The following is a 13,511-nucleotide window of genomic DNA, read 5'->3' on the forward strand; positions in this document are numbered from 1 at the left end:
CCCATATACTACCCACCATTGCGACCTGTACGCTCTCGTTGGCTGGCCCTCGCTTCATACTCGTCGCCAAACCCACTGGCTCCAGGTCATCTACAAGACCCTGCTAGGTAAAGTCCCCCCTTATCTCAGCTCGCTGGTCACCATAGCAGCATCCACCTGTAGCACGCGCTCCAGCAGGTCACCCCCAAAACCAATTCTTCCTTTGGCCGCCTCTCCTTCCAGTTCTCTGCTGCCAATGACTGGAACAAACTACAAAAATCTTTGAAACTGGAAACATTTATCTCCCTCACTAGCTTTAAGCACCAGCTGTCAGAGCAGCTTACAGATTACTGCACCTGTACATAGCCCATCTATAATTTAGCCCAAACAACCTCTTTCCCTACTGTATTTATTTATTTTGCTCCTTTGCACCCTGTTATTTCTCTCTGCTTTACACATTCTTCCACTGCAAATCAACCATTCCAGTGTTTTACTTGCTATATTGTATTTACTTCGACACCATGGCCTTTTTTTTTGCCTTTTACCTCCCATATCTCACCTCTCTTGCTCACATTGTATATAGACTTATTTTTCTACTGTATGTTTGTTTTACTCCATGTGTAACTCTGTGTTGTTGTATGTGTCAAACTGCTTTGCTTGATCTTGGCCAGGTCGCAATTGTAAATGAGAACTTGTTCTCAACTTGCCTACCTGGTTAAATAAAGGTGAGAAAAAAATTGGTTTAGTCTACTAGGGACTTTGCATTGTGTTAGTAACCAATAACTATAGTGTTTGTGTGTTTATGTAATTCTGTGTGATTATTTAGTTAAAATAATTAAGCCAATTTGTATATCGCCGATTTCTTCATTATGCATTTATGCAGATATCCAAGGATTTTGTGATTCAGAATGAGACTGATAGAAGGTAAATCACAATAAATGAATGACTGATGACTGAAATTAAGAGATATTTGTATCTTTAAGAGTTAATTCGGAAAACAGTAACTCGTTTCATAAACTTTTTACGTGGTGCCCCAAGATTGCTGATGAGTTAATTGTTACTTGAGTAATTTAATCGTAATAATGAAACATAGTTAATCGATTTGATTAAACAATCATCACATTAATGTAAGCCAAGACACGACAGGGGGCAATTACTTTTTCACAGAGTGGGTTTTGCATAACTTTGTTTATGAAATAAGTATGTAATTGTTGGGTTATTTGTTCACTTAGGTTCCCTTTATCTAATATTAGGTTTCGGTTGAAGATCTGCTAACACTCAGTATCAAAAATAGACAAAATCAGAAAGGGGGCAAATACTTTTTCATGGCACTGTAGCTCTATTGAGGAAGAGTCCTCTTCCACTTCTTCACCCTTTTTTGTGAGAATCCTTTGAGCTTCTCAGTCTCGCGGTCACTCTCACTGCACGCTTAGATGGACTCACAAACAAGCCATGAGTCACTGTAAACTCACTGTGAACAAGGTGCCCGCAGCGCACAGCGGAATCTGTCTGAACAGCACACGCACATCTCTCCCTCCACACCGTAAACACACATATACACACACACACACACACACACACACACACAGAGATATATCTGCAACATAAACACAGAAAGAGGGCAAGGGCGAGGAGAGAGGCAAGCGGAGCCCTGAGAATAAGTTGGAAAAACTTGGAAAGTTCAACGCTTTGGCAAAAACACTGGACAAAACAAAAAGTATCTTTAACCTCCCCATTGTACCACTGGAGTTACGTCTCACAGATGTGTCAAAGTGTTGTCAGGGAGGTGCGCTGGTCACAAAGGTAGTGGGTTAAAATCCCAGCAGGGGATTGGCTGCTTGAAAACACTCCTCCTGAGAAGAGTTTTAAAAGGTACATCTCCACTGTAAAAGCAGCTAGTAAAAGTATACAGGTACATAGAACACATCCCAGTCTACATAAATCACAGCCTCTCTGCCAGTCAACCCTGCCACTTTGATGGGAAAAGTAAATTAGGGTTTTATTTGTCGTAGCGGAACAACGACAAGATGCCAACAGCACCGTCGGCTCCTGGTTTTGTTGCTGTGGCAATAACCTTGGAGACAGGAACCATAAATCAGTGGCGGTGAGTCCATCGGACAAATGGGGGGGTCGTGAGATGTGGCGGTGGGTCTCTGGGCATCTTTCACTGCTGCCGTTAGGGTGGGCCAGGCCGCTCACCTCCATGTTGGGCCGAGAGGAGAGAGAGAGGACAAACTAAAGATGGAAATAAACAAGCATTTTTTTTTATCACTGATATGTTTCTTAACACTGTAGCTGCTTTAGACATAGAGAGGAAGGGGGAACCAGGCAGCAATGAAGTGGAATGCCTAAAGGGAGAGCCAGGGATCTAGGGCTAGATTTATATTGAAAATGCAATATAGCTTGCGGATGCGGACAGAGATATCTACTTATGAAAACGAGGGCTCTAAAAGTACATATTTCCCCAAACGCTTGTGTAAATCTATTTTCTTAAGACTGGGAGGAAACCGACAGGCAAAGGAGTTCACACAGACGATTGAAAAATAACAGAAACTTCTCTTCTCTTAGGGAGTAGAATAGGCATCTTCCCCCGGAGAAATCGTCACTAGAAAGGTCTACCTCCAGGCCTACACACTGGCGTTCAACGGCTGGGGAAATTATGTCTAATTCCACAGATTTCAACCCACTGCCCTTGCTAATACGGACAGAGTGCAGGTATTCACCCGTTGAGACAAGGAGTTGGGTGTGTGATACAAACACTGTGATTGCGATGACTCGATTACATTTTCCATGTATTCGCCGTTACTCTGTGTACTCACAATCACACAGTCATATGCACACACACACACACCTAAGGTTCTCACGGACACCGAATGGGTGTAGGTGTTTTCAAACTCTGAGGAACAGCAGGATAAATCTGATAGCCAGTCTGCCAGTGTCCATCATTAAAGCCCAGACTGCAAACAAGCAGCAGCAACAGCAGCGTAGTCCCAACACAGCACCGGCCCTCATCGATCCACATCAACTACTCAGACGTAGCAGAGCACAAGTCTGGGCTTAATCTCTCAAACTTACCCCAGTGTGTGTGTGTGTGTGTGTGTGTGTGTGTGTGTGTGTTTTCAGTCTGTGTGTATATATTACTGATGACAGTATCTGTGCATGTTCATTTCCCTGCTTGGTTGCTCCGGACACGATCGATGTGGTGTCTCGGAAAGTGTGTGAGTGACATTACTGTCAGCTGTGTCAATTAGACTCTGCACCTACCTTAGGTTGATTAAGAGACTCCATTAGGAACAGGACATCTATTGCTGGCTCATCCCTACTGGGATTTTCACTACCACAGTGTGTGCGTGTATGCCTCCATACCTCAGGCATGGCGGTGGTCTTGTCAGGATGTCTGGTCTCAGGCTCTCCAGTAAGGGGGTTACGTAGGGTCTGGAGGAACAGCGCTGCCTTTCTCTTCCTCTCCGCCTGCAGCTGCTTCTCCTTGGACTCCTTTGAGGCCTGGGCCAGCTTCTCCCTGGCGGCTGCAGCCAGACGGTCCTCTAGCTTCTGCTTGGCTAGATGGAGAGGGACAGAGGTCAGGTACAGCATACAGACTAAATGGTTCCTGCAGCATACAAACAATCGTTTCTGCATGGCTACATGAGGAAGGGAGGTAAGCGAGAGAGATAAAGAGAGAGAGCAGATGAACACCAGCATTTTTCAGCATGTTTTTACAAAAAGATCCCACCCCCTCTAAACTCCGGTGTCCATACACCCAGTGTGCCCTAGACCTTCTGTTTGAGGACCAACACACAGGCACGACCTAAGAGCACAGCAGGAAAGGGAGTGATTGAAAAAGCTTGTCCTACTTTCCCCAACGGACAAGTGGTTATCTCCACCTTGCTACCACAAAAATACTTCCACCCTGCTACCATACAGAAGGTAAAAGCAAGTATTTCCATTGACTATCCCTCAAAATCAAATGTTTACCTTACCCACCACTTCACTTTGGACAGCCTTTACAAACAGGTCCACCAACAGCAGCCCCAACACCTCACATAGGAGCAACAAATCAATGGACACTCTCCCAGACCTGTGGGACCACCCCCCCACACATAGATGACCCACGCCGAGAGGACCTACATCCAAGACCACAGCACCACCAGCCACATCCACACCCCCACCAATCAACACCCCCCAAGTCAACCATGCCCACACCCCATTTAGGCCCCCTCAGATCCGACCTACGCCCCTCCTGCCCACCCCATGCCCCCCATTCTCTCAAAAAGGGGGCCTCAACATGAAAGTCACACACACGCCCAGGCCGTGAGCAGGCAAACAGGCCCAACCTCCACTCTTACACTAGCCCAAGCTAATGGCATGTACCAGATGCTCAGCAGGCTCAGCTCACACTTACTGGTCTGAAGCCAAACCACACGGCTAACAAAATTGGACACTTAATGGAACATGAAGCCTTCACTACCTCATCCTGGAATATCCAAGGCCTGAGGTAAAATCGGCCTTTGGCCTAAAGAGCAGAAACCTGGACTTCACCAAATAAATAAAAAATACAGACATTGTCATCCTACAAGAAACATGGTATAGAGGAGATGGACCCACTGGTTGTCCTTTAGGTTACAGAGGGCTGGTAGTCCCATCCACCAAACTACCAGCTGAGAAACAGGGAAGGGACTTAGGGGGTATGTTAATTTGGTATAGAGCAGACCTAATACACTCTATTAAATTAATCAAAACAGGAACTTTTTACATTTGGCTAGAAATTCAAAAAGGAAATTCTCTCAACAGAGAAAAATGTCATCCTGTGGGCTACATATATATATCCCCCCACCAGAATCCCCATACATTAATGAAGCTTCCCCATCCTAGAGGGAGAAATCCATAATTTCCAGCCTCAGGGACATGCACTAGTCTGTGGTGACCTAAATGCCAGAACTGGACAAGAACCTGACACCCTCAGCACACAGAGGGACAAACACCTACCTGGAGGTGACAGCATTCCCTCCTCCATATGCCCCCCTAAGCACAACCAACAAAAACGGGTCACAAATCCTGCAGCTTTGTTGCAGACTGGGTATGTACATTGAGGGAACTTCTATGGTAGGTACACTTATAGCTCATCTCTTGGCAGTAGTACTGTGGACTACCTCATCACTGACCTCAACCCAGAGTCTCTCAGAGAGTTCACAGTCAGCCCACTGACAGCCCTATCAGATCACAGCAAAATCACAGTCTACCTAAACAGAGCAATACTCAATCCCGAGGCATCAACGCCAAAGGAAATGAATAATATTAAGAAATGCTATAGATGGAAGGAATGTATGTGGAAACCCACCAAAAACAATTAGGCAACAACAAATTCAATCCCTTTTAGACAACTTCCTGGACAAAACTTTCCACTGTAATAGTGACGGTGTAAACTTGGCAGTAGAAAACCTAAACAGTATATTTGACCTCTGAGCTTCCCTATCATATCAAAAACAACAATGACAAATGATTTGATGAAGAATGCAAAAACCTAAGAAAGATATTGAGAAACTTATCCAAACAAAAACATAGAGGCCCAGAAAACTTGAGCCTACGCCTTCACTATGGTGACTCACTAAAACAATACAGAAATACACTATCGAAAAAGAAGGAACAGCATTTCCAAAATCATTGAAGAATGCATAGACTAACCACTTCGGGGGATATTGGAAAACAGTAAAACAACACAGAGTTATTTAACCACTTCTCCAATCTTTTTGGCCCTATAACAAAGAACAAACAGCAAAACATATACATGATGAAATCCAAATCTTAGAATCAACTATTAAAGACTACCAGAACCCACTGGATTCTATAATTAAATTGAATGAACTACAGGACAAAATACAAACCCTCCAACCCAAAAAGGCCTGTGGTGTTGATGGTATCCTCAATGAAATTATAAAATATACAGACCACAAATTCCAATTGGCTACACTTCAATTCTTTAACATCATCCGTGGCTCTGGCATCTTCCCCATTATTTGGAACTAAGGACTGATCACCCCAATCCACAAAAGTGGAGACAAATTTGACCCCAATAACTACTGTGGGATATGAGTCAACAGCAACCTTGGGAAAATCCTCTGCCTTATCATTAACAGTAGACTCGTACATTTCCTCAGTGAAAAGAATGTTCTGAGCAAATGTCAAATTGTCTTTTTACCAAATTAGAGTATGACAGACCACGTATTCACCATGCACACACAAATTGACAAACAAAACAAAGGCAAAGTCTTCTCATGCTTTGTTAATTTCAAAACTGCTTTTGACTCAGTATGGCATGAGGGTCTGCGATACAAATAGGATATTTTATCCCAAATATTTGAATAAGTTATAGAACCAATTGCCCTTTATGGTTGTGAGGTCTGGGGTCCGCTCACCAATCAAGATTTCACAAAATGGGACAAACAGCAAATTGAGACTTTGCATGAAGAATTCTGCAAAAATATACTCTGTGTACAACTCAAAACACCAAATAATGCCTGCAGAGCATAATTAGGCCGATACCCTCTAATTATCAAAATCCAGAAAATAACCGTTAAATTCTACATCCACCTAAAAGGAAGCGATTCCGAAACATTCCATTACAAAGCCATCATCTACAGAGAGATGAACCTGGAGAAGAGTCCCCTAAGCAAGCTGGTCCTGGGGCTCTGTTCACAAACACAAACAAACCCCACAGAGCCCCAGGACAGCAACACAACTAGACAGAACCAAATCATGAGAAAACAAAAATATGATTACTTGACATATTGGAAATAATTCACAAAGAAACTGAGCAAACTAGAATGCTATTTGGCCCTAAACAGATAGTACACACTTAAGGAAAGTTTTGACTATGTACAGACTCCGTGAGCATAGCCTTGCTATTGAGAAAGGCCGCCGTAGGCTGACCTGGCTCTCAAGAGAAGACAGGCTATGTGCACACTCCCCACAAAATGAGGTGGAATCTGAGCTGCACTTCCTAACCTCCTGACAAATGTATGACCATATTAGAGACACATACTTCCCTCAGATTACAGATACACAAAGAATTTAAAGAGAGCGAGAAGAGGTCAAATATGTGTTGAGTGTGAGTGATTCCCCTCTGTGTCAAGGTGTGAGAGAGAAAAGCTACTGTACTGTGGAGGCTTGGCTGGGGAGGAGATCGGAAAAGAGCAGAGGAGGAGAGAAAGAATACGGGGGAGGAAGAGAAGAGAGCGGGGGAGAGCGAGTGGCAGTATAGGATCAAATGGAGCAGTGGAGGGCAGACAAGGAAGCAGGCAGAGAGAGGTGTCTAAGACAGTGTTTAAGGTACATTTTGTAGACATTATCACTGTATTGAAGATGGGTGAAATAGGAATATATGGGGTATGACATGGTATGAGTGTATTGAAGCTTATGGCCACATTTCAGCTTACCATTCCAAAACACATCACCTCATAGGTAAAGTTTGTGGATTGGCTAAAGAGTGTGGATGTAGTTTGAATTCGAGGTGTTCACGGATCCACCTGTACCCGAATACCCAAGAGGGTCTGGATCCAGAATTCCAAATCATTTCATGGGTTTGGGTCAGATCTGATATGATTGTCACAGGTATGTGTAATTTTAAATGACTAGTTCGGTAGGACCCATATAGATCTGAACGTGACTGCAGTAGAGAGAGAAACTGTATCATTTATCCTGCTGCTCTTTGACTTTTCACCTGGAATGGCGTGTGTAGCTTGTTGTTGTTGACTAGGGTTGCAAAGGGTCTGAAACTCTACGGTAAATTTACGGAATATTCCTGTAAATTGTTAAGCCTGGGAATGATAGAATATTGCTTAAATTCATTTTTAAAAAGTTAGCTTATAACAGTGAACCTTTTTTGTGGGATACACTTAAGGCAATTCTAGGTCGTGTGGCATATTTTGGTTAAACTATCCCCAATTCAATGGAATTGCAACCCTCTGCATGCACAGTGCACTCTTCCATCACATGTACAGCTGATTCTCAAGATCTTTCACACTAATGAGATGCTATTGAGCCCACACTACGACACTGGCTGAGCCAAGGACTACATGCTTTCTGGTAAGTTTTGATTACAATACTGGGTGGGGTGAATATATTTTATATGACATACACTCTTTTTCGTTAACGAGTAAATAGTAGCCTTCAACAACGTGTTTAAATCCTTTATAACTTGTTAACAATTTCTGGTAGTTCGTTTTTGCTACCATGTGGGTTTTTGTTTGCTTGAGCCTGCTAACTGAGGAGTGTTAATTCACCGGTTTACATACGTTTAATTTTAAAACATCTTACAAAGGACTTGTTTAATCTAACTGCTTAACTATTTATCTGTATATGGAATTGTATTGGTTTCTCCTTTTTTTCTAATCTTTACAGGAAAATGCCACGGGCACTATCTGATGTGTGGAGACATTTCACTGCAGCTAATGTAGAAGGAAAAGCTGTGTACATTTGCAAATACTGTGCCAAATCATACGTGAAGAATGCAACAAAGATGCAGAATCCTCTGGCCAAGTGCATAAAGTTCCCTCAGTGCTCACAACAAGTAACCTCTGACACAAGTCCCTCTACTTCTATTCGAGGTGTAAATGATGAATCAGACACCTTGTCGATAGCAACAGCTCATGGTCCTCCTGGAATCAGACGTTTTTTTGACTCAATGGAGGAACGTAGTCAGAGAAATGCTGATGAATGTCTTGCTCGAGCTGTGTATCCAACTTGTTCACCTCTGATGCTCACAGGCAATGTGTATTGGAAGAGATTTCTGAATGTTCTCAGCCCAGCAACCACCCCACCTAACCAGACATGATTTATCTACTCATTTGCTGGATGCAGAGTTCAACAGAGTTCAAGTGAAGGTCAAGCAAATCATAGAGAAAGCAGACTGCATTGAAATTATCTCTGATGGGAGGTTGAATCTTCATGGGTAAGGAATAATTAACTACATCATCTCCACACCTCAACCAGTATTCTACAAGAGCACAGACACAAGGGACAACAGACACACCGGTCTCTACATTGCAGATGAGCTGAAGGCTGTCATCAATGACCTTGGACCACAGAAGGTATTTGCACTGGTGACAGACAATGCTGCAAACATGAAGGCTGCTTGGTCTAAAGTGGAGGAGTCTTATCCTCACATCACACCCATTGGCTGTGCTGCTCGTGTATTAAATATTCTCCTCAAGGACATCATGGCACTGAAAACAATGGATACACTCTACAAGAGAGCCAAGTAAATGGTTAGGTATGTGAAGGGTCATCAAGTTATAGCAGCAATCAACCTCACCAAGCAAAGTGAGAAGAATAAGAGCACCACATTGAAGCTGCCCAGCAACACCTGTTGGGGTGGCGTTGTCATCATGTTTGACAGTCTCTTGGAGGGGAAGGAGTCTCTCACAGTCTTCCGATATGGACAGCCCCATCAAGAGGATCCTCCTGGATGAAGTACTTTGGGAAAGAGTGGTAAGCCGAAGACTTCTGCCTGAAGCCCATACACGCCACGGCATACATTGGACCCCAAGTATGCTGGCAAGAGCATCCTGTCTGGTGCAGAGATAAACAAGGCCTATGGTGTCATCACTACCGTGTCTCGCCACCTTGGCCTGGATGAGGGCAAGGTTCTTGGCAGTCTGGCGAAGTACACTTCCAAGCAAGGGCTTTGGGATGGATATGCAATATGGCAGTCGTGCCAACATATCTCATTAGCCACCTAGTAGAAGGTACTTTGTGGATCTGAGGCTCTTTCTCTGTTGCCTCCATCATCCTCCAAATCCCACCAACATCAGCCACCTCAGAGCGCAACTGGTCCTTGTTTAGGAACACACACACACCAAAGCACACAAAGGTTGACAAATACAAGGTTTGAAACCACCCGGGCAAATTTGAGGCTTTTTGAGCCAGACAACGAGCCATCCTCAACAGGGTTGGAAAGTGACAGTGAAGATGAGGCCTTAGAGTCTGATGTTCAAGAGGTGGGCATTGAGGAGGTCCAGGGAGAAGACATGAAAGCCTTAGAGGAAGACAGTCTGGAACCTGAAGCTTTGGTTTACAGATGCATGTTGAAACTGTTTTTGGGAGATTCGAAGGATCATTGGGGATCATTCAATATTCCCTTTATTTTGTTGTTCAGTGAAATCATCCCATGTGAAGAGTCAACACATTTAATTAAAGTTCAATTCGTAACTACATTTTTTATTTTTTTTTCTATTGGAAGGATTTAATCATTTGCAATTATGTCTACTGATGATAAGGTAAAATGTTCATGTTTCTGTCTCCATATGATATGGTAAATATATCCAATGCAAAAAAACATCTACATTTAAATGGTATTAATATTCATTTTCATATATTTCCATTAATTCCCATATATTCCAGTTAATTCCCACGGAAAGTTTCCACCACTTAATACTACCCAAAATGTGCAACCCTGTTGTTGACTAATCATAATTCATCAGTGGCAATAGGCTACAGTCATAGAGCCTCCATGTGGGACAAAAGTTAACAGATATCTAATCAATGGAAGATGGAATTTAAAGTTAAAGGAGAAGGACCAACAGGTAGTTGCTACTTCACATTCTGAACGGAGTTGTTTGCAACAGTTTAGGACGAGAAAGCGCATGCAGCCTCAATTAGCCTAGTTAAGACAGATACTACGTAATCATATTGGATGATAAATGACCTAGTTATGGCAGCTATTAGTCTACTATAGCGTGAGTCGGCTTGGTTGGTTGCAGTCTCTCATCTCTCCCTCTCTCCTCCCTGTTCCTGTGTCACTCGCTCACACTCACAGGAGCATACACACACAGCACGGCCCCTGCTAGAGCGCCACCTCTCTCTACCTCCTCTCCCTCGCACTTTATTACCTCCGGTTAATAAAGTAGCTTAAAATGGGCTATTCTGCTGCTTCCCTCACTCAGATTGGACCTGGTCTGGATCCGACCAGGTCTATACGGAACGGGTCTAGATGCCCTCGGTTCCGTTTGGAACGGGTCTCTATATTTATAAAAATGTATTTATGCATATTGGGTCTGGATGGGAAAGCCCCAGGTCCATTTCGGAACAGGTCCCAAAAGGCCTCCAGTGTGAATTCCACTTATACAGTGAAATTAGCTAACTGGGTCTCCTGCCATCATCTGCAATTACCGTTATGCCTGCCTACATTCCTCTCTGTAGGCACAGCCCAACGTAACTGTTTAATGACAGAGAGAACACAGGGATGTGACAGAGGTCAGAGAAAATGAGAGAATGGGGAGAGGAAGATGATGTGCTACAGTAACAAATCATGGGGGAGAAGAGGACGACAGTGATCACGAGGACTATATTAACGTGGACTGTGGCCATTGAACGTTGTGCGGGGATAAATTGCCCAGCCCCGAATACAATAGCTCAATTTACTGTGTGTGGGCAGCGATAACCATCTGCAATCTTCCCTAGTCTGTTCATCGGAAGCACACAGGGAGAGCACAAAAACAAGTCCTTATATTACGCAACCATAGGGGGTGAATATAGTTCTTTCTATACTATAAATAGGCTGGCTACCAAGGCAAATCATATGGGGCTTAGTGTGAACACACCAGGGACAGAACAGAACTACCACCCTAAGGTAGACCCACTTCCTTAATGGAGTGAAAAAATTATAGAGAGACAGAGTAAGCATGAGAGAGGGAGAAAAAGTGACTTAGAAATAACAAGTGAAAAGGAGTGAGTGAAAGGTGAAGGAGGACAGTGACTTGGAGAGAAAACAAAATAAATGAGAAAGACAGACCCGTCACGTGACCCGAATAGGCGGTGTAGACCTTACAGTGAAATGCTTACTTACAGGCTCTAACCAACAGTGCAAAGAAGGTGTTAGGTCAGTAAATAAATAAAAACAACAGTAAAAAGACAGGCTATATACAGTAGCGAGGCTACCGAAGTAGCGAGGCTACATACAGACACCGGTTAGTCAGGCTGATTAAGGTAGTATATACATTAATGTATACTGTATGATAAACAGAGAGTAGCAGCAGCGTAAAAAGAGCGGTTGGGGGGGGCACACAATGCAAATAGTCCAGGTAACCATTTGGTTACCTGTTCAGGAGTCTTATGGCTTGGGGGTAAAAACTGTTGAGAAGACTTTTTGTCCTAGACTTGGCACTCCGGTACCGCTTGCCATGCGGTAGTAGAGAGAACAGTCTATGACTGAGGTGGCTGGGGTCTTTGACACTTTGTAGGGCCTTCCTCTGACACCGCCTGGTGTAGAGGTCCTGGATGGCAGGCAGCTTAGCCCCAGTGATGTACTGGGCCGTACGCACTACCATCTGTAGTGCCTTGCGGTCTGAGGCCGAGCAATTGCCGTACCAGGCAGTGATGCAACCGGTCAGGATGCTCTCGATGTTGCAGCTGTAGAACCTTTTGAGGATCTCAGGACCCATGTCAAATCTTTTTAGTTTCCTGAGGGGGAATAGGCTTTGTCGTGCCCTCTTCACGACTGTCTTGGTGTGTTTGGACCATTCTAGTTTGTTGTTGATGTGGACACCAAGGAACTTGAAGCTCTCAACCTGCTCCACTACAACCCCATCGATGAGAATGGGGGCATGCTCGGTCCTCCTTTTCCTGTAGTCCACAATCAGCTCCTTGGTCTTGGTTACGTTGAGGGATAGGTTGTTATGCTGGCACCACCCGGCCAGGTTTCTGACCTCCTCCCTATAGTCTGTCTCGTCGTTGTCGGTGATCAGGCCTACCACTGTTGTGTCGTCTGCAAACTTAATGATGGTGTTGGAGTCATGCTTGGCCATGCAGTCATGGGTGAACAGGGAGTACAGGAGGGGACTAAGCACGCACCCATATGGAGCTCCAGTGTTGAGGATCAGCATGGCAGATGTGTTGCTACCTACCCTCACCACCTGGGGCAAGCCCGTCAGGAAGTCCAGGAAACAGTTGCAGAGGGAGATGTTTTGTCCCAGGATCCTTAGCTTAGTGATGAGCTTTGAAGGTACTATGGTGTTGAATGCTGAGCTGTCATCAACGAATAGCATTCTCACATAAGTGTTCCTTTTGTCCAGGTGGGAAAGGGCAGTGTGGAGTGCAATAGAGATTGCATCATCTGTGGATCTGTTTGGGCCTGTTCAGACTGTTTGAGGCCCCCCAATAAGTAGGGTTCTTGGCCACTCAAGTGCTTTAGCAATCAAACCATTTGCGCTGCTTCAAAACTAAGACATTTTGGGCCAGCCATCAGTAAAACAAATCCTGCTATTGTTCTTCTTTACAACAGCACGAAGGGAGGGGGAAGATAGAAGATGACGGAACAAATTTATATTTTTTGTTGTAAATGTATAAGCAGATTGCCACAGCAATCAAAAGATGTTTTAGAGACAAAAGGACTTAAGACAGCACAGGCACGCGCACACACACTCACACGAACAACCACGTGCACACACACCCACGCACAGAGAGAGACACACACTTTACTAATGAGAGCTGCCACTGGTCTCACTCAATAACAGCACAGCTGTGGGCCTTAAAGGCAG

General features: G+C 44.1%; 1 protein-coding gene across 3 annotated transcripts in view; it reads right to left on the minus strand.

The window, feature by feature from the left end:
* The window catches only part of LOC139388780 (splicing factor, suppressor of white-apricot homolog), a 126,242-nt gene that overhangs the window by 34,609 nt on the left and 78,122 nt on the right, over positions 1-13,511 (minus strand). For all 3 annotated transcript variants that reach the window (XM_071135694.1, XM_071135695.1, XM_071135697.1), the window contains exon 13: positions 3,346-3,539. In XM_071135694.1, the coding sequence (XP_070991795.1) occupies positions 3,346-3,539 (194 nt within the window). The remainder of the gene's footprint in view (positions 1-3,345; positions 3,540-13,511) is intronic.

The sequence above is a fragment of the Oncorhynchus clarkii genome, chromosome 29 (assembly GCF_045791955.1).
Source record: "Oncorhynchus clarkii lewisi isolate Uvic-CL-2024 chromosome 29, UVic_Ocla_1.0, whole genome shotgun sequence".
NCBI classification, from domain to species: Eukaryota; Metazoa; Chordata; class Actinopteri; order Salmoniformes; family Salmonidae; genus Oncorhynchus; species Oncorhynchus clarkii.